General features: G+C 38.6%; 1 protein-coding gene across 2 annotated transcripts in view; it reads left to right on the top strand.

Moving 5' to 3' along the window:
- Positions 1 to 22,856, top strand: part of dnajc5ga (DnaJ (Hsp40) homolog, subfamily C, member 5 gamma a) — a 32,090-nt gene that overhangs the window by 4,584 nt on the left and 4,650 nt on the right. For both annotated transcript variants that reach the window (XM_073057147.1, XM_073057148.1), the window contains exons 2-4: positions 4,756 to 4,877; positions 8,358 to 8,571; positions 10,497 to 10,659. In XM_073057147.1, coding sequence (XP_072913248.1) covers positions 4,768 to 4,877; positions 8,358 to 8,571; positions 10,497 to 10,659 — 487 coding nt within the window. In that variant the 5' untranslated portion in view covers positions 4,756 to 4,767. The remainder of the gene's footprint in view (positions 1 to 4,755; positions 4,878 to 8,357; positions 8,572 to 10,496; positions 10,660 to 22,856) is intronic.

Below are 22,856 nucleotides of genomic sequence, written 5' to 3'. Positions count from 1 at the left end.
GTATAGGTGGAAGTAAGGAAGGGAGTAGGAGGAGACTCCAAGCCAGGCTGAATCAGAGGAATGGGAGACTCTCTACTTGGCATCTTGTTAACAAATGAGCAGTCGCTGGAAAACAAAATTGAGGACCTGTATCAGAGGGAAATGTGAAATTGTTGTATGTGTGACTGGGTCATGGCTTACTCCCAGCATGCCAGATAGGGTGATCAGACTCGAAGGCTTCTTGACTCACAGGATGGACCAAAATGCTGATTCAACAAAGGTGGAGGTGTGTTTCATGTAAACTCTCTTTGGTGCTCTGATGTGGTGGTTTTGTTGAAGTCGTTCCCCCAACCTTGAACACCTAATAATCAAATGCTATCCATTGTGTTTATCTTGGAAGTTCTCCATAATCCTGACCATACTTTACATACAACCAGCGGCTGACTATAATGAAGCGCTCGAGACGCTGCACGATGTCATCTCCAAACAAGAAAGTCCATTCTAACGCATTTCAAATCATAGTCGGGGACTTCAACCAGACTTTTTTGAAGAAATCCTTGCCCAATTGCCATCAGCATGTAATGTACAGCACCAGAGGTCCCAACACACTAGTGACTAGATCATTGTTATACTAAGATGAGGAACGGCTACCGTTCCATGCCCAGACCGCAGTTTTGGTAAATCTGCCCTTTTACCTGAATACCCAAGAAAGTCCATAATGGGGAAGGCTAATTTTGATGGCATTAGAAAGGAACTTGAAAAATGATTAGGAGAAGGTATTAACCATATAACATATAACCATATAACAATTACAGCACAGAAACAGGCCACCTTGGTCCTTCTAGTCCATGCCGAACACTTACTCTCACCTAGTCCCACCCTCCACTCAGCCCATAACCCTCCATTAATTAGTATTAGTAAGATGATGTATGGCAAATGGGAGTCCTTCAATGAGTTTTGGATCCCAAGTTTCTGTTCGAATGAAGGGCAAGGCTGCCAGGATTAGAAATATGTTTCATGAAGGATATTGCAATTCTGGTCAGGAAAAAGGAGGCATTTTGGGTAGAAACAGCTGTGATCAAGTTGACTCCTTTGGGAAGCATAAGGGAAGTAGGAGGACAAAAAGAGTCTTGGCAAAGTAGGTAATGGAGAGATCAGATTAAAAGGTAACTTGGGAGAAAATGGGCATCCTTTAAGTATGTGGAACAACGTGAGATGGGTCGAGCCTTGCACAAATACCTCTCTGTATTTACTGAGGTGCAGATTATGGAAGCTGAGAAGAGAAATTATTTCCTGAAACATTACCACATAACAAGAAGTGATAAAGGTCTTAAACCACGAAGTTGCTAATCCTTAGTGCCTGACCAAATGTATCCAAAGAACGGTGGAAAATCTGGTAAGAAATTAGTAGAAATATTTGAATTGCCATTAGCCACAAGAGAGGTACTGTACTAGAAAGCTGGGGGTTGGCTAATGTTCAGGGTAGATTTATTATCAAACTACATATACAGTGGTGCTAGAAAGTTAGTGAACCCTTTAGAATTTTCTTTTTCTGCATAAATATGACCTAAAATGTGATCAGATCTTCACACAAGCCCTAAAACTAGATAGAGGCAACCCATGTAAATAAAAAAAACGCAAACTTTATTAAAAACACAAAATGCTGGCAGAACTCAGCAGGCCAGACAGCATCTATGGGAGGAGGTAGTGACGACGTTTCGGGCCAAAACTCCTTTGAAGGGTTTCGGCCCGAAACATCATCACTACCTCCTCCCATAGATGCTGTCTGGCCTGCTGAGTTCTTCCAGCATTTTGTGTTTTTATTTATTTCCAGCATCTGCAGATTCACTTGTGTTGCAAACTTTATTCTTGTTTGTTTATTTATTGAACAAAATGGTCCAATATTACATGTATTTGTTGGAAAAATATGTAAACCTTTGCTTTCAGTAACTGGTGTGACCCTCCTTGTACAGCAATAACTTCAACCAAATATTTCCAGTAACTGTTGATCAGTCCTGCATATTGGCTTGAAGGAATTTTAAGCCATTCCACCTTACAAAACTGCTTCAACTCTGGGATGTTGGTGGACAAATTTCACGACACATGCTGGTGATTCTGAACTGTTAGTTTCAGGCCTTTACACAACATTTCTGATGTCAGGACTTTGACTCAGCCTTTCCAAAATGTGAAACTTCTGCTTTAACCATTCTTTGGTAAACTGACTGTGTGTTTAGGGTCATTGTTTTGGTGCATGACCTATTTTCTCTTGAGCTTCAGTTCACAGATGGATACCCTGACATTTTCTGGATAATTTGCTGGTATGGGGAGGATGGGTAGTTTTAAAGAGGGGTTATAGAAGCCATTTTTGTCAAACTAGAAAACCCATCCCTGAACAAAAGGGGTTAAAGTACGACACCACCTTTCAGCTTCTTGTAATGTTGTCCTAACATCTCTACCCCGGCGTCTCCACAACAGTTCACACCTCCATTCATGCAAAGATAGGGCTAATAAACCTCTCATCACTTCTACGACTCTGAATGACACTCATGCAATTGCTGTACCTTAAAACAACTCAGACTTTATAAGCTGGGAAACTACCCACCATGGATCAGACGGATGAAGCCTCTCAGATGACTGATGAAACACCTTCTGGACAACACAGCTAGTCCAGTTGTCTCGATTTACTACTGCTCAATATGCAATGACCTGGATGACTGAGAACTTTAGACATCTCAATGAAGAAGTCAAATTGAGTGAAGTTAACTAACCCCTTTGGTTCAAGAGCCTGATGGTTAAGAGGTGGCAATGGTGTGCTTTTAAGAGGAGCTACAAGGACAAGCCAGGGAGCTAAATCTGGTGAGACCAACACCAGTATTGAGAAAGTAACCAGAGGAGATTGAGGAACCAGAATCCTTGCACTTGAAAAGATGAGGGTTGATTTGTCAGCATGATGTGAATGAGAAATTCTCACAAAGTTGTTTTTATTTTAGAGAAGTGAACAAGAGAAGTGGTGAGGACAGGGTGTTAGGTTGCAGGTAATGTTCTGTGTGGTATCCAGTTCTGAATAGTTAGATCAGATTTGAGCTAACCAATTGAATGCAGAGTTGGCTTGATGGTTGTTTGTCATCCATATTAATTTGGATGAGAATGTAGCTAGACAGCTACATGTAAGCATGACACAAATTGATGATACAGTGGAGACGGTTACGTGAGATTAGAACAGGATCTAGATCAACTGGGAAAGTGGGCCTATGAATGGAAGATGGAATTTAACTCAAGTGTCACATTTTGGAAAGGTAAATCTGGGCTGGACATGCATATTAAATGGCATGGTTCTAGTGATAGGAGACTGAGGGGGTATAATTACACAATTCCCTAAAAGTGTGGCATAATGAAGGTAGACAGTGGTGAAGGAGTCTAGACAGCTTAAATTATAAGGAGAGACTGAAAAGGCTGGGGCTATTTTCTCTGGAATGTAGGAGGCTAAAGGGTGACATTGCAGAGATATGAGGGGCATAGATGGTCTTTCCCCACCCCCAGGATAATAGAGGGCATGGATTTTGGGTGGGAGGGGAAAGATTTAAAGGAGACTTGAGGGCAAGCTTTTCACACAGAGTGGTGGGTATGTGGAACAAGCTGCCAAAAAAATGAACAGTTTTACAATGTTTATGGGATATTTAGAGAGGTGGCTGTATAGGCTGTATTATTAAGGGATTGGACAAGATAGAGGCAGGAAATATGTTCCAGATGCTGGGAGAGTCCAGTACCAGAGGGCATGGATTGAGAATAAGGGGTAGGTCATTTAGGACAGAGTTAAGGAAAAACTTCTTCTCCCAGAGAGTTGTGGGGGTCTAGAATGCACTGCCTCGGAAGGTAGTGGAGGCCAATTCTCTGGATGCTTTCAAGAAGGAGGTAGATAGGTATCTCATGGATAGGGGAATCAAGGGATATGGGGACAAGGCAGGAACCAGGTATTGATAAGGAATTGATCAGCCATGATCTCAAAATGGCGGTGCAGGCTCGAAGGGCCGAATGGTCTACTTCTGCACCTATTGTCTATTGTCTATTTAGAGTGATCTGGAATAATTGCAGCAAAATAGGATTGGCTCAGTGAGGTGCCTCAGTGGGTGAAGAGAACCAGCCCACTTCAGGTTAAGCAAGTAAGTTTGTTTGTATTGCACTTTTCAAACTCAAGGCAGTTCAAAGTGCTTTACACAGAACGAGATATAAAAATTTAATATCGAATTTCAAACAATATATAAGAATAAAATCACACAAATAGATATGATAAATTGAAGTGCAGTGCAGGAGATTCTAATTAAAAGCTACAGCAAAAAGGAAAGTTTTAAGCCTTGATTTAAGAACTTAACTTTGGGGCAGACTTCAGATCCTTTGGAAGATTATTTCAGATAGGTGGAGCATAGTAACTAAAAGCTGCTTCACTACGTTTAGTTTTGACCCTGGTGACTGTAGCAGACCTGCCCCAGATGGCATGAGAACTTGGGAAGGTTCGTAATGCAGCAAGAGATCGAAGATGTATTTTGGCCCTAGACCGTTCAAAACTTTATAAACCAGTAGCATTATTTAAAAGTCACTTCTCTGGACAGGAAGCCAGTGTAGCAATCTGAGAACTGGACTGATATGTTCTACTTTCTTGATCTTAGTGAGGACTCTAGCAGGAGCGTTCTGAATGAGCTGCAGCTGTCTGAGGGATTTTAAAAAAAAGATAACTGAAAACGCCCTTACATTAGATAAAAACCTGTTCATTTCTTACAGCTACCTGCCAACATGTCTGCACCACGACTTCAGCGGTCGATGTCTCGAACAGGTGAAAGTTTGTATAAGGCATTGGGATTAGAGAAAGGAGCTACACCAGAGGAGATCAAAAAGGCATATAGGTATGAAATTTTGTTAAATCTAATTTGAAACCTATTAATTCTTAACCTTCCAATAATTGTGTAAAATTATTCCCTTGGAGTAGTTCAGAATATTATCATTCAGAATTTAAAAATATGAGCATGCTTTATGGCAGCTTCTAAAATGCCATTACTGATACCAACCACTCCCTTTGGCATTTTTCTATGAAACCGAAGGAGATGTGACACTTGTTCTTCTATCTGTTCCCTTTCTAGCAATCCAAACAGCCACCCTACTTCCTCCAATCTTGTGTGCTGCTTTTGCAGCTCAACAAGTGATTTCCTCTGCATTAGAGAAATCAGATGCTAATTGGGTAATTGCATTGCAGTGCATATACAGTCGGCCCTCCTTATCCGTGGATTCCGCATGCGCAGGTTCAACCAACAGTAGATCAGGAAAACCCAGAAGTTCTCTCTCCAGCATTCGTCGTTTGAGCATGTACAGACTATTTTTTTCTTGTCATTTTTCCCTAAACAATACAGTATAACAACTATTTACATAGTATTTACATTGTATTAGGTATTATAAGTAATCTAGAGATGATTTAAAAGTACAGGCAGTCTCCAGCTTATGAACGAGTTCCGATCCTGAGTCCGTCTTTAAGTTGGATTTGAAGTCGGAACAGGTACATCCGGTATTATGTAGCCTCAGTTAGTAAAACGTTTGTCTTAGTATATAGTATATATTTTTCCTTTCTATGCACATAAAACACTTAAGAAACGTATGTATTTCAATAATTAAACCACTGAGTTGCTAAGTAATAATTGTAGCTTTCATCGGGGCAGGGCCTTTCACATGCTCCATTAAAATTGTTCCGATCGTTGACTGACTGTAGCCTAACGCTTTTCCAATAACCAATGGTGTTTCACCTCTTTCCGATCGCTTTTTACTTCTACTTTATTTTCAATCGTGATTATTTTCGTGAACAGAAACCCTGCGGATTCAGAGCTGCACCAGGACCTAAAGTCCACAGCACTGATACATGTTAAATAAGGTCCGGTGTTCCGCTGGGTCCTAAAGACCACCGTGTTCAGACAGATTAAATAAAGGACTTGAGCATCCACGTTTTTTGGTATCTGTGGGGGGGGGGGAACCAATCTGTGGTTCCCGGAACCAATCCCCCGCGGATAAGGAGGGCCCACTGTACATTCATTTCAGGCAGCCCCTGCTGCCCGTGACTTCTCCATTAGTTCCCATTTTGACCTAAGTGTTAAGTGCAACATTAGCTGGAACAGTATCACATCTTCAGTCAAAAAGGAGCATTCTAGCTTCTGCTTTACAACTTCCGGCAACTTGCATTCATCATCATAATTGACCATTTCCACAATGTCATCCAGCTGTGATTTGGCTGGTCTTTTTTTCCTTAGCACAACCTCGTCTGCTTGACATGCCTGGCCATCCTGCATTTTGATCTCTTGTGTTTCTGTGCATTCTTCAAACTGCCCTTAATTCATAACTTTTAGATTTTCCTTTCCAACTGCCCCCATTAACTGATCAATGGGGTGAGTTTTACAACTTATCCCAAAGACAATCCTGACCTTGCCATAATAGAAAGGTTCCTCTTGTTTCTGTTTCATTGCTCTTCCACATTCTCTCAATTTAAAACTAACTAGTTTTCTTTCTTGGGTTTGATACATTGGAGGGGGTTCAAAGGAGGTTCATGAAAATGATTCTGTGATTAAAAGGCTTGTCATATAAGGAGCATTGGTTGTCTCTGGGTCTCTGCTCAGAAGAATGAGGAAACGTATTGAATGTTGAAAGGCCTCAGTAGAGTGGATGTGGAGAGTGTGTTTCCTGTGGTGGGGAAGTCTAAGACTAGAGAACACAGCCTTAAAATAGAGAAGCGTCCTTTTAGAATGGAGATAAAGAGGAATTTCTTTAGCCAGAGAGTGGTGAATCTGTGGAATTCGTTGTCACAGACACCTGTGGAGATCAAATCTGTATGTATATTTAAGGGAGAGATTGATAGATTCTTGATTGGTCAGGGCATGGATATGGGGGGGGAGGCAGGAGGTGGGGACTGATAAGAAAAATGGTTCAGCTGTGGTGAAATGGTAGAACAGACTCAATGGACCAAATGGCCTAACTCTGCTCCTATATCTTATGGTCTTCTAAGTGTTTAATTCCACAAAAGCTGTCTGCCTGCTGGGTGTTTCAAGCAATTCTTATTTTATTTCAGATTTTCAGCTTCTGCAGTTTATGTTCAGATTTCACAACTCCTGGCTACCTTGTAAGCCAGTTTTACATACAGATTGAAGTCAAAACAAGTGCACCAAACACTCTTCCTTCTATCCTCATATGTTTCTCTTTTACTCACATGCTTGCTTCCATTTTGGATATTTCTTTCACTGATTCGTCACTTTGACTCCATCCTTTGAGCGTATCCTATACTTGTGTAGTTTCCCCTTTTGTTTGCACATGTTACAGCTGTCTGTGGTGTTATTGAGCTCTTCTATGTGCCACCTTCTTATCCCTCAGGCATCCACCTCGAGCTCTGTCTCATTCCCAGATCCTTGTGTATATGACTCTTTTGCTCTCATTTTGTCTGGTCTTGCCCTAGACTGACTATTGTTGGCACAGTGGGAATTTGTGCAATTTTCACAAGTACTGCAATTTCGTGTTTAGAAACCCAGGATTAATAGTTTCAGTCACTAGCAGGTATATTGGCCAGTCATTGCATCATTGCTTCTGTGACTGAACTGAGCTATCTACTGCACTACAGGTGAAGAATCAAATGTCACATTCCAGCTTATTGTCATCTTGACATATTTACAGCACTCTCTTACACATGTAGCGAGATTCTCAGTACTACACGAGGAGACCTTTCAATGGACCAATGGAGGTGAAACCAGATTTCATGAAACAACAGGTACATGCTGCATGGTTGCTGCCTGTGCACTCAGCATCTGAAATATTGTATCAGGCTGTGTAGAGCACCCAATTCTGCAGAGATGGAGTCCAGCAGTGTTTAACATTGTACGTAAAGCATGCTGCTGCAGGAGTTTAGGCTGGGCATGCTAAATGAACTGCAGGTCACCTTGGTGTGCATTTTGCTTAAATCTACTTATGAGGATGTTTGTGCTGACCAAGCACCGACATATTTTTTAAGCTTCATTGAAACACCTCTGGAAAGGGCCAATAATTCACTCAATAGAAGAATAACCTGTTTCGCAATTGCTGCAGTTAAATTTGCACACATTTGGGTAACTAATGAGATTTTTTTAAGGTTTGCAGCATATGACAAAAGTTGAAATGGAAATCCAGAAACCTTCTGTATTTTCTTGAAATCTTGTCTCTTCCTACTATTTAACATTGTTAAAAATAGCACTGGTGTTCCTGGTAATAGTTTAATTTGATTTAAGGAGATTAGTTTAATTTAAAATTTTTAATTAGCTCTAGATACAGCATTATTTGTACCCAGATTGTAGTTCTGAAGTTTGTTACTTTTGTTTTCCAATTAGGAAGCTTGCACTCAAGTATCATCCAGACAAAAATCCTGACAACCCTGATGCATCAGAAAAGTTTAAAGAAATAAACAATGCAAATGCGATTCTGAATGATGAAAATAAGAAACGCATCTATGATGAGTATGGCTCGATGGGATTATATGTGGCTGAACAGTTTGGAGAAGAGAGTGTCAAATACTACTTTCTGATGAATAAGTGTTGGTTTAAGGTAGGTAATGTTTAGCGGAAACTTAATCTATTCCTCTTATCCTATAGTGCTTATGGATTTTATTTCTCTTGTAGTCGCCCAGTGTTTTTTCTTCCATCATTCCTTCCACTTCCTGACCCTCTGCTATGTTTTAAACTCTGATTTGGAAAGTTTCCATCCAATTTTAAGGGTATTCACTAGTTTTATACGCCGATGGAGGCCTGTCCTTTGTGGTCTAGTGTCATGCCTAGCTCTCAAGCTGATTTGCCTCTGCCTCTTAATATGAGTGGTGGTATAGTTATTACTGGCCTTTTTAATTATTGTCATGAGCTAAATTTACTGATTCCTATCTTATTTGCCAATTTTCCCCATTGCTACACTTGCATTGTTCTTCCCTCCTCCTTTGACTTCAGGCTTTTACTTTTTCTGAAAATTAATAGTAGTTAATAGAGCAGTAAGAGTGCAGGGAAAATAAAAGAAGAACATATTGACATATTGGGAAGGGGCCAGAAGAGGGAGGAATAAGAATGGATTGAAGATGATATCTGACCTCCATTATCCATGACTCTTGACTCTTGACATGGATCCCCATCTTCCCAAGTTTAGTCATTGATCAACTTTGTTTCCAAAATCATTGCCTTCTGGATCATTACTGCTGAGTAAAATGTATGTACTCACATACTCCTCACATATTTTGTCCACCATTTTAAACCTGCAGTCCTGGGTCTTTTAGGAACAGCTTTCCTTAATCTTATCACTGTAATCTATCAAATCTCCTCAGCATTGCTTCAAAGGGAACAACCCCGGCCTTTCCAGGCTAACCTAATAACTATGATCCCTCATTCCTGCAAATTCCATTAGGAGAGACCTGGAATTTGCAGAGTGTAACTCCTCTCATCCCCTCTCAGACAGTCACAAGTATAGTGAGCTGAACTGAGTACACTATACAAGTGATGTATGCTCAAATCATGGAATGTAAGTGATAAGCCCACCAGTACTCTCATTGTGCTCTCAGTCTGTACGATGTACATTGTATTTTCTATGGATGTTTTGTTTTGAAGAATGTAATGGGAATTTGCAAATTCTCAATTAATATTTTCCAGTCTTGCCAACAGTTTCTCTATAATAATACCAAAAAGTCTTAAGAAAATGTACTGTTGGATAGGTGTTAACTAAAGATATTAGATTTGATTAGAATATAGAAAATGTGAAACAGGGATTGAGCTGAGTAAATCATCTCTTCAACATTCTAGCAATGTATTAATCTATAGTAAAATATCATTTATCAACATGTATAATTACATCTATCTTTGGAAACAAGCAATCTGAACTTAAACTGCAGACACTGAAAATCTAAAACAAAAATGAGGAAATGCGTCAATTAATCAGCAGATCAGCTTACATCTGTGACCTAAAATATTGACTCAGCCTTACTCAGTAATGCAGCCTAACCTGAGTACTTGCAGCTTTTTCTGCCTTGTTTATCAACTTATTATAGACCATATCTTAAAACATTTTAACTGTGAGTCTGTAAACAATGGCAAAAGTTTCTTTCTGCTCGGATTTTCAATTGCTGCTAATACTATGAATTCTGGGTGCTAGCAATTTGCTTTTTTTAAAGTTCAGTTTAATCATTCGATTTTCATACAAGCAATTTTCATTTTGGTTATTTTTTAGAAAAAATTGGAATGCTTCAATTAGCATTCAACTTTAAACTTTACAATCTTAATTCAAATATGACCACCTTATGTGAATTTTAACTACATCTTGATAGCTAATGAATTGGCATGGATGATACGGTCTGAGAAGCACACACTGATCACAGAAGATTTTATGTGGGTTTAAAAAGACTTTAGTAGTAATTTTTAAAGGCTGCTCTGTGCATATTCTTGCTTAGTGAGTATAGAAAACTATTCCCTTGCATATTAATCATCTTTACGTCGCAGGCTCTAGTTGTATTCTGTGGAGTCATCACTGGGTGCTGCTGTTGCTGTTGTTGCTGCTTTTGTTGTGGAAAATGCAAACCATCGGGAGAAATGGAAGATTATGATATTATAAATCCTGATGACTTGGAGGCACAGATTAAAGCAGAACACACTAGTGAAGATGGTAAGTCAATACAAATGGAATCTGTTTCAATTACCAGCCAAAATATGTAAGTTTTAATTTCACTAGTTGTGGTGATTTATGGTGGAAAATACACTTTTGAAATTGAGTAAAAGGCTTTAATCAGAAGATTTTCCATCCTGTATAACTGAATTCTGAAATTGTTGGTTAAGTTGCTAAAATAGTTGCAGTTGTGCAGCATTAGTCTTTGAATGCTGCAATAATGTGTTCTGCTTTGTTAATTGTGAACTGATTTTATTCTGAAGCTTGATGGAAGGTTCACTTTATTCATTTTGCATTTTCATGTGCTGGTGTGAAAAGTTGAAATGTAATTCATTTTACCAACATTTTATGACAACGTGAAAAAGATGTTGTAAAAATAGTCTGTTAAATTCTGCTGTTTGGTATTGTATTAAATCATTGTGTGGAATCATTACTGGCTGTTGCTGCTTTTGCTGTGGAAAATGAAACCATCAGGAGAAATGGAAGATTGTTATTATAAATCCTGACTTGGAGGCACAGACTAAAGCAGAACACTCTAGTGTTGATAAGTCAATATAATTGGAATCTGTTTCAATTACCAGCCAACATTTGTAATGTACAAACTTAAGCTAAACAGTACAGGAGCAAGGAGTGATGTTGTCTTAAAATTGTTAACTTCAATATACGTGGGAATGAATTAGGAAGGAAAATTTGGATTCTGGTTCTTTATCATTTGCCACCATTTGCTACATATTATTGAAGACCAATTTTAGGAAGACAAGGAATAAATTAATGCTTCATTGAGTCTGGATACTTTTAGAGCAATGGAAAATGGTTAGTCAAATGAAGTGTACAATTCCAGTTTGAAAACCCCCAGCAAAAGAAATGCTTGGTTACCTGTACAAGCAAAATGGGTACCTGTCCATAAATGCATGTAATGAGTACATAATGGGAAAAATAGTTTTTGGTGTAAGGTTTTGATTGCACTTGAATTGACTTGTTATGGACCCAAGTTTGGTTCCAATTTTTATCATAATACTTAACCATTTTGATCTCTCAAGTATTCATTGGTTGTTTAAAATGCAAACCATGCCTAATGTGTTCTACTGAGTTATAAGGAAATAAGATTTGTACACTTCACTGTATCCAAAAACCTAAATTTTTGACCATTATTATTGAATACCTAAAACATTAAAAGTCATTTAACCAACGTAATGGCTCTTTGATTACTGCAATTGTGTCATTACAAAGGATTCAAGTTGAATTGTCTAATTTGAGGAATGTTATCCCTTGAGGTTTTACCCTTCTGAAAGTATTTGTTACTCAAATGTCTACAGTGCATTCTCACCTACATGTCTATTTTGCACACTTAGCTAAAGAAATGAAAGGCCTCCGCAATAGGTTCCATGTCACATTGCAAAATACAAACTTTGATAATGAAGGGTGTGAAAGTTTAAGTATTTCTCAATGCTTTGACACCATTTGAGAAATTGAGAATATCCATCTCACAAGTAGGACTGTAGTCTACACTTCATTCATGTGATGATCAAACAAAATGAGGATTATGTGATAACCAGTCTCACAGACATTGTAGTTCTATTCCACAATTATTAGTGATATTTTCAGTTCTAGCCATATAATAAGGATGCTGAGGCTTTGGAGAGGGTGTAGAGGAGGTTTACTATGTTGATGCCTCGATTAGAGGGCATAGGCTAAAAGGTGAGGCTGGACAAACGGGTTTTCTTTGAGATAGTGGAGGCTGAGGGGAGATATGACAGGGTTATAAGATTGAGAGGCCTGTTTCAGCACTGTGCTGATGTATGGTTTACACTCAGTGACTATAAAAATACACTCAGTGGCCACTTTATTAGGTGCAGGAGGTATGCTTGTGATCTTCTGTAGTCCATCTGCTGCAAGGTTTAGTGTGTTGTGCATTCAGAGATGTTTTTCTGCATGCCACAACTGTAACGTGGTCTTGTGAGTAACAGTTGCTTTCCTGTTGGCCTGATCCAGGTCTGGCCGTTCTCCCTGACCTTTCATTAATAAGGCATTTTACACACACAGCTGTGCATTGTTTTTTTTTTGGCACCATTCTCAAAATCCCAGATCTGCAGAGATACTCAAACCACCTTGTCTGGCACAACAATCATTCCACAGTTTAAGTCAATCAGATCACATTTTTTCTCCATTCTGGTGAACAACAGCTAACTCTAACGGACCATGTCTGCATTCTTTTGTGCATTGAGTTGCTACCACATGACTGGCTGATTAGATATTTGCATTAATAAGTAGATGTATCTAATAAAGTGGCCATTGAGTATATATTGTTTTCAGACTTTTATTGTAGAAATGGTAAGCTAATCAGTTTATTGAAAAGATTTTCTAAGTGTCGCAAATTTTTAAATACTTTGTGGCTTGGCTCTTTTCCAAAGCTGCCGACTCTGAATCTAGAACAATGTGAACAGGTTTGCATCATCACCGCCAGCATAATTCTCTGCAGACAATTGTCCAATCTGAAATGGAGGTGTGTTGCAATTCTACATTTTTGATGTGCTCAGACTAGAGTTGAGTAACTTCAAAATAAGGCAACAAATCCTATCCTGTGACAACTGCGTTACATAAATAGTCAGTTGAAAAATGTACGTTTTATGCACAAGCTAAATTTCATCATATTACTTTCCTTGGCATTTCTTGAAAAATGGCACATATAATTGGTAGTCAGGTCCATACATCAGCATATGGGGAGTGTCTCAAAGATGTTCGGCTTCTTGACGAGAAGATGTTTTGCTTTTGTATCTCAAGCCCTAAATGGTTGAGTAAATGTTGAACTGGTCAGAGACAAGGACAGTACCTTTAAAAAAGGCATTTCCACGGTTGGGCATTGCATGTGTCACAGGATTCTGAATGCAATCCAGGGTGCACAACTTTTCTGCTTAATTTTCTGTTCATTCATTTTGACATTTGGAAAATTGCCCAATGCATGCTAGGAGTTTCCTGACAGGTGATCTGCCGGAATAATAAATGCAGTTACATTTCTAGTTAGTGTAGAATTGTTAAATAATTTAAATGTGGATTGGTGCATGTATAAAGGTAGGATAGTGTTTCATTAAGACTTCTTTAGTATTAGAAAATATTTTATAACCAACCTGTAAAATATAAGTATTAAATACATCAGGTTCTCTGAATAACTCAATTGAGATTTGTTGGTTCAGGAAATAAAATGCAGTGAATTTGGTTAATTGGGCTATCAGTTAATTGGTGCAGCCACTTATTCGGGACAACTATTAAAGGACAAATTGAGAAAATAACCAGGATTTTCTTTATTTATTTGGGACACTCACTTAATTGGGGCAAGATGCTGTTGCAAAACAGTTTTTAAACTAGTGTCAGTCATGTGTACTTGTGTGGCTGTTAGACACTACACCATGCTTGGAGCAAGCAACTTTAAAATGGCATCAGTTGCATATGTTCATGTTCAGATAGCAGTGATTTTTGCTCCCTGCAGTTTCAAGCATTCAGGTTTGGCAATGTGAGAAATGGTGGGAGTGAAAATGAAATAATTTCATGACTTCAAGTTAGGAACTATGAATAATTTGAAAGTATCAACAATCATGAATATTATAATGAAAATGAAGATTCTTGGGATGCAATTGTCAAAGCATTTTACAAAGGCAGTTCATTGTCTGCACTGGGTGTTTGTGCTAATTTAGTCAATCAAAAGAACACACCATGCACTGGATGAATTCCTCATATGTAACTAGTATTTGTAGTGTGCTAATTTGTTCAGTATTTCATTTAAATATATAATTTGTACACAGTTAAAATTAATTTGTACATATTTTTTCAATTAATTCTATAGTTTATTGGGCAGCTAGTTAGGGTCAAAATGCATTGGTTTTGAGGTGTCCCTATTAATGAGAATCCATTGTAATTGATATAATTAATCAACTCTGACAGCTCAATTATTGACCCGTTAGGTTAATTTAGATGGGCAGAAGCACACCAAAACCTTTGCTAAAACATCAAGTAATAAAATACAGTTGAGAAAATAAGTTGCATGAATTTCTAAATATTTAACTTTATTGAATTTGGTGAAGTATTAAAAGTAGAAAGGTGATCTGAAAGGCAAGTTTTTCAACTTGGGGTGGAAATTGGATGGCTGCCAGAGGAAATGTTAGGGGCAGGTGTAATTACAATGTTAAAGGACAGTTGGAAACTTAGGATAAGTATGTATATGAGAGTCTAGCATAAATGCAACACCCTATTAGGAAATGTGAAATTTAGCTGAAAGGTGGCTGCAAATAGAATTCAATATAATCTTTTATGAACAGTGGTGAACGCCAATTATTTTTTAATTACTTTGCATTAATGCCATAAATCTTTCTTTGAAGTTTGAAACTCTATCAAGTGGCAGACCATATCTTAGAATTGTGGAGTTATACAGCAGAAAAGAGACCCAATTCGTCTATGCTCACCTAGGTTCGAAAGTTCATGGAATATTTATTATCAAGATATGTATACATTATGCAACCTTGAGATTCATAGAAACAGTAAACCTACAGCACAATACAGGCCCTTCGGCCCACAAAGTTGTTCCGAACATGTCCCTACTTGAAAAATTACTAGACTGCCTCATAGCCCTCTATTTTTCTAAGCTCTATGTACCTATCTAAAAGTCTCTTAAAAAAAACCCTATTGTATCCACCTCCATCACCATTGCCGGCAGCCCATTCCACGCACTCACCACTCTGAGTGAAAAAACTTACCCCTGATATCTCCTCTGTACTTACTCCCCAGCACCTTAAACCTGTGTCCTCTTGTGGCAACCTGGGGAAAAAGCCTCTGACTATCCACATAATCAATGCCTCTCATCATCTTATACACCTCTATCAGATCACCTCTCATCCACCGTTGCTCCAAGGAGAAAAGACTGAGTTCATTAAACCTGTTTTCATAAGCCATGTTCCCCAATCCAGGCAACATCTGTGTAAATCTCCTCTGCACCCTTTCTGTGATCTCCACATCCTTCCTGTAGTGAGGCGATCAGAACTGAGCACAGTGCTCCAAGTGGGGCCTGAGCAGGGACCTATATAACTGCAACATTACCTCTCGGCTCCTAAATTCAATTCCACGATTGACGAAGGCCAATACACTGTATGCCTTCTTAACCACAGAGTCAACCTGTGCAGCTGCTTTGAGCGTCCTATGGACCCGGACCCCAAGTTCCCTCTGATCCTCCACACTGCCAAGAGTCTTACTATTAATACTATATTCTGCCATCATATTTGACGTACCAAAATGAACCACTTCACATTTATCTGGGTTGAACTCCATCTGTCACTTCTCAGCCCAGTTTTGCATCCTATCAATGTCCTGCTGTAATCTCCGACAGCCCTCCACACTATCCACAACACCTCCAACCTTTGTGCCATCAGCAAACTTACTAACCCATCCCTCCACTTCCTCATCCAGGTTATTTATAAAAATCACGAAGAGTAAGGGTCCCAGAACAGATCCCTGAGGCACTCCACTGGTCACTGACCTCCTTACAGGCAGCCACAAAACAAAGAAACCCAAAATAACCCATAAAAAAATGACACATAATCTGTGCAGAGAGATATAAACAAATTGTGCAAACAATAAAAGTAAGCAAATAAGATTTAGACGGAAGTGAGTACTGAGACACTAATCTTGGAGCGAGCCACAACCTCAGTTCAGTGTAAAGTGGAGTAAGTGTCGTAGAGCCTGCAGACATGAAGCCCAGAGCAGGCCTCCGCCTCAGTGCAAAGAGGAGTAAACGTTGTGGATGTTTGGCTCGTGTGTCCTCCTGAGCTAGTTTGATGTAACTCAAAATCATCTAGACCTTTGCTATCAATATTTTTTACCCCCAAAATGTCCTTTAATACAATCTCTTCTCCCTCCTGCCATCTGGGAAAAGGCTCCGAAGCATTCGGGCTCTCACAACCAGACTATATAACTGTTTCTTCCCCCAAGCTATCAGACTCCTCAATACCCGAAGCCTGGACTGACACCTTGCTCTACTGTCCTGTTTATTATTTATTGTAATACCTGCACTGTTTTTGTGCACTTTATGCAGTCCAATGTAGGTCTGTAGTCTAGTGTAGCTTTCTCTGTTTTGTTTTATTACGTAGTTCAGTCTAGTTTTTTGTACTGTCATGTAAACCATGGTCCTGAAAAACAGTCTCATTTTTACTATGCACTATACCAGCAGTTATGGTCGAAATGACAATAAAAGTTGACTTGACTCGACTTAAGTGTTGCAATTATACATCTCTCTACTTGTACCTCTGGCAGCTCATTCCATATATCCACAATCACCTGTGTGTTGTATGCATTACTACATATGCAGGCACTTTTTTACCGTAAATTTATGGCTTCTTGTTTTGGACCCTACCAGGCTGGGTAAAAGACCGACCATCCTTCTGTAACAACTCTCTCACTTTACAAACCTCCATCAGGTCACACCACCCCTCTTCCCCTTTCTACTTCCAGTAGCCTTCTTGCTTCAAGAAAAACAGTCCCAGCTTTTTCAGTCTCTTGTAACTGAAGCTCTCAAGTCCTAGCAACATCATTGCAAATCTTTTCTGCACCCTTTTCTCCAACCCTGCCGGAATTTAATCAAATCCTTCCTATAGTATGGTAACAAGAACCACACACAATATTCCAGGTACCACCTCATCAGTCTTGTACACTGTAGCATTATGTTCTAACTCTTGTACTCTAGGCAGGTGTGCAATATGTCTTATGCCCTGGTTTAACTCAACAAGCATCACTTTGTACTTGAGTCGTTTCATCAGCTGTTACTTTATCCATTTTCTCAACATATCTAGGTCCTGTTGTAACTCTACTACCACTTTCACTGTCTTTTCCACCAGTTTTGGTACCAGTCTTGCTAATCTTGCCATTTATTTTCATTCAAATTGTTGATAGGAAGAACTTCAAAGGTTTCAGCATGATGGAAAAGTTGTATTAAATTTAATGTAGTAGGGTATGAGATGTGCTTTGAGTTAATTCTTAAATACATTAAATGGTGTGGAGTAAAATGAGGTTTTTTCAAATTCATAAATAAAACAGTTGATAAATCCATGAAGATTTTCAACTTTGGTGTTTATTTTTCAGAATAAAAAAACGGCGGTCTGAATGTAGATTTATGATTTCTAAAAGGATTTTGATGCACTAGAAATATGTGTAATAAATGCTTACCTGGATGCTGAGAGAGTTAAGAAAGATTATTGTCAGCAGGGACTGATCTAACCGGCTCTCAGAATCGGGTTTAATATCACTGGCATATGTTGTGAAATTTGTTGTCTTTGCAAGTGCTGTACAAAGCAAAGACAACAAATAGAGGGGGAAAAGTGAATTATAGTAATGTATAAAATAGTAAGTAATGTAAAATAAAGAAAAGTAGTGTTCATGTGTTCAATGTCCATTCAGAAATTGGATGGCAGAGGGAAAGAAGCTGTTTCCGAATCATTGAGTATGTGCCTACAGGCTGCTTTACCTCCTCTCTGGTAACAAAGAGAAGAGGGTGTGTCTTGGGTGGTATCTGGAGGATGGAATGGGGAAAAAGAACTTCAATTGTTGTGGGGCCAGAAATGGGAGGTATAATTTGATAAGAGGATGAATTGTTTTCCATGCCTTATGGAATGTGGTCCTTGGAACCATGTAGAATAGTGCTGTTAAACATTATATTACTGTTAATACATTTAAGGGCAGTACTATTGCAGTTTGCTATTGAAGGCAGGAAGTGGATATAAAAGGCAGGAAGAAGTAATTATCTGATATTTCTAAAAGAACATCTGTTTGGGTAGCCTGTTTGTGTGGTGTTGGTTCTGTATAAATTCTATTGAACCTTAAGCTGCATATCAATAGCTGATCCATTAGGAAACAAACCATCGTAGATTGAGATAATTCACATTCAATATTTGTTCTGAGAAATGTAGTGTAGAACAAGTATATGTATCAGATTTTATGTGCAAATAAAAAGTTGGTGTCCAGGTACTATTAATGCTGGATGTGGAACACCTTTTTAATATGCATACTTTGGTTTAAGGCAATATATAGGTCTGGTCCTAAGTGGAATACTTGACTATTTAATCAACATAAAATGGAAAATGAAGAGTGACAAATTAATTGGTATCTGATTTGTCCTTTTTGAATATATATATTTTATGATTGCTAATTGAACCTTATCATGCTTTCGATCATCATAGTTGCTCCAAATTGGCCTTGGACTATGGCATTAATGAAACAAATTCATGGGTAGATTTCAGAAAGTTTTGCAATGTGTTATTTCAATACCCATTCTTTTCCAACACCATGAAGTTGTAAACTTGTTTTTATGTTTTAAAAAAGTGGTAGACTCAGTAACAGAAAATCAGTCAGCCTAACTGTGGTGATGGGCAAATTTTGTGGATTATAATTTAACTTTTTGGCATTTGGAGTAGGTTAGTAAATGAAAGTCAGCACTGATTTGTTAAAACTGATTGTTAATTGTAGTTCACAATGAAGTTTTAAAAAAAAAGGTTTCAGTGCAGTGAGATCAATGTGTATCTTTTGCAAAAATATTTCTAAATAGCAGGTATTAGCAAAATGAAACCTCCATAGATAGGATTGTAATTGGACAAGCATAAATCAGTAACGTAGCAGAGTAACAAGAAGCTTGGGACTAGTAGTAATTTTAGTAAACATTGTACATAGAAAATTGTAACACAGGAGTAAGCCTTCTGGCCCACTACATTTAGATATTGCCAGTAAATTAAACTAATGCCATCATTTTGTACATGGTACTTTAATTCCTCTGTTCTCTGCCTATTTCTGTATACATCTTAAACATCACTATTTCATCAGCCACAACCTCACCTAACATCATGAAATTGCAGCTGACGGGTGAACCTTGCCTTAAAACTATGTCCTCTAGACTTCGGCATTTCCACTTTGGAGACAAGAGTGATTACTCTGGACAAAAAGATGTATGCTTCCTGAATATTTTTGTATGTATATTATTAATTTTAGGCTGCTGATCATGAAAATCAGCATGAAATATTGCTATCACATACCTTTTTTTTTGAAATTGCCTATATTTGTTATTTCAATTAATAATTCAAGTCATTTAAAATGTTTCCCAAATGTATGCTGAAAAGTTTCCCATCTTGTTCAGGTATGCCTGAGCTTACTTAGGCAGGGTGGATGCTGCATGGCAGGACAGGTTTTAGAAAGGCTATAAAAGATCAGGCACACATCGTTCTGTACATTGTATTTGCATGTAGAGTATATCAGTTTGTGATCAAGTTGATATGTATGCTCTACGTGCACAGTATATTGCGTGTACTCATTATAATAAAGTAATTGCATTTTCGGGAGTACTTGTGATAGATGTCTTGCCAATGTTGCAACAGTTATGAAACTGTCTGTTATATTTGTGGCGAGTATGTGCTTAAATCTCAAAGACGGAGCATGACTCCTCTTATTAAGAACACGTGAGCTCTACTTGGGGGTAAAATACCCTCTTTTCATTCTTACCATTAGGAAGGAGGTACACATTCAATGATTCAGGAACAGCTTCTTCCCTACAGCCTTCCAATTTCTAAGTGGACATTGAACCTATGAACACTACCTCACTTTTTTTATTTTGATCTTTGCACTACTTACTTTAACTACTTAATGTACATATACTTACTGTAATTTAGTTTTTTCCTATATTTTTCTCATATTGCGTTATACTGCTGTTGCAAAGTTAACGATTTCATGTCATGCTGGTGATATTAAAACTGATTCTGATCCTGAAACTGGTGACCAAGATAAAGCCTGAGGTCCTCACATTTGTTGTACAATATGTGCTGTCGATCTTACTTCGAGCTTGGCACAGAGGTACTCAGAAGTCAATGCAGTTTGCTGTCGTGGTGATTTGGCGAGAGCAGAAGAATCATGTGACAGACTGCTACTTGTCTGACCAGTGTGTCTGGTTTCTGCATTAAAAATTTTAAAAATGATCAAATGTCCCCGTCTCCCTTCAGCCATGAAACCTGTGCCACATGACAATAGTCTTCCAGCATCGAAGCCACCAGAGACATGGAGTCTAGAGGAGGCAGAAGAAGATGCCATGATGCACGAGCCAGGAATGGGAAATGACATTGATAATGATATAGATTTTGAACCCCTTATGTTGCATGGGCCTCATCTGATAACAAATTTGAATTAAATGACCTGATCGGAGACTTGGGTTTGTCAAAGACAAAAGCAGAATTACTGGGTTCAAGGCTACAAAGATGGAATCTGCTGTCACCAGACACAAAATTGTCTGTCCTTCACAGCTGGCAAGAAGATTTGATGTAATTCTCTGGTCAGGTTGATAATCTGTGTTTCTGCATTGACATAATGGGCTTTTGACTGCTTTGGGTTGGCAGCATGACCCATGACAATGGCATCTTTTATTGATTCTTCAATGTTAAGCCTGAAAGCTGAGCTGCTACACATCAGCAATGTCCACCCTTCAATGCCAATCGTTGTGCAGTACACATGAAAGAAAACTACTGAAGGTTGGAAGTCTTGTTGAAACGCATGCAGTGCAGCAACTACAACTGGAACATCTGTGGTGATCTGTAAGTAGTATTGCTACTACAGACAGCCCTCCTTATCCGCGGATTTCGTATGCGCGGATTCAACCAACCGCGAATCGGGAAAACCCGGAAGTTCTCTCTCCAGCACTCATTGCTTGAGCATGTACAGACTATTTTTTTCTTGTCATTATTCCCTAAACAATACAGTATAACAACTATTTACATAGTATTTACATTGTATTAGGTATTATAAGTAATCTACAAATGACTTAAAAGTATGAATGAGTTCCATTCCTGAGTACGTCTTTAAGTCGGATTTGAAGTCGGAACAGGTACATCCGGTATTATTTAGCTTCAGTTAGTCAAACGTTTTTCTTAGTCTATAGTACATATTTTACCTTTTAAGAAACATACGTATTTCAATAATTTAACCACTGTGTTGCTTAGTAATAATTGTAGCTTTCATCGGGGCAGGGCCTTTCACATTCTCCATTAAAATTGTTCCAATCGTTGACCGACTGTAGCCTAATGCTTTTCCAATGACCGATGGTGTTTCACCTCTTTACGATCGCTTTATTACTTCCACCTTATTTTCAATCGTGATCGTGATTATTTTCGTGAACAGAAACACCTGCAGATTCAGAGCTGCACCGCCAGATCCTAAAGACCACCTCACTGATACATGTTAAATAAGGGACTTGAGCATCCGCAAATTTTGGTATCCGTGGGGGGTCCTGGAACCAATCCCCCGCAGATAAGGAGGGCCGACTATACTAGGAATACAGCTCAGATACACCAATTGCTGATTCATTTCCAAATTGGATAGCCATGCTAAAGAGTCTCATTACATTAAAAACAATTGACCACTCCATAAGCAGTTGGTTCCAGAGCAGAAAAATGTAGCACGTAAGCCACTTGTAGAACCAAAGATATTTTTGCCTCCTCTAAATATAAAACTGAGGCTTATGAAATTCCTTGTGAAAGAGATGGACAAGGAAGATGAAGGATTTTGATATTTGAGACAGATATTTCCTACAATAACTGATACCAAGTTTAAGGAAGACATTTTCGTTGGTCCACAAATCAAACAGGTCATCAGTGACAGGCAATTCAGTGAACTTCCAGTGGGACTGGAAAAAATCACTTGGAAGGCATTCAAAGATGCTACTGAAAATTTTCTTGGCAACTACAGAGCACCAAGCTCTGTGCAGCTGGTTGACAACATGCTTCAAGCATACAAAACTATGAAGTGCAACGTGTCACTTAAGATTCATTTTCTGAATTCCCATTGAGACTGCTTCCCTGCAAATCTTGGCGCTGTCAGTGATGAGCACGGGGAAAGGACTCACCTAGACATTGTAGTCATGGGTAACTGGAATCCGTCAATGCTGCCTGATTATTGTTGGACACTTATGGGAAGCCTCAGACACTGAGTCCAAATTAAAGTCATCAACAAAACATATTTAGCTTAGTTGAACTATTGCAAAGCATCAGCACCATTATGCAATTAAACACATGATATTCAATAAAAGTTGACCTGTTTTTCCAAATTCCTGTGTGTTACAAGTAATCTGAAATTATATGTTGAACTTCAAGCAGTTTATCATAACCACAGAAAATTACCTACCTTATCTATTC

The sequence above is a fragment of the Hemitrygon akajei genome, chromosome 9 (assembly GCF_048418815.1).
Source record: "Hemitrygon akajei chromosome 9, sHemAka1.3, whole genome shotgun sequence".
NCBI classification, from domain to species: domain Eukaryota; kingdom Metazoa; phylum Chordata; class Chondrichthyes; order Myliobatiformes; family Dasyatidae; genus Hemitrygon; species Hemitrygon akajei.
Note: the sequence above shows the minus strand (reverse complement) of the source record. Positions and strands in the feature narration are given on the sequence as shown.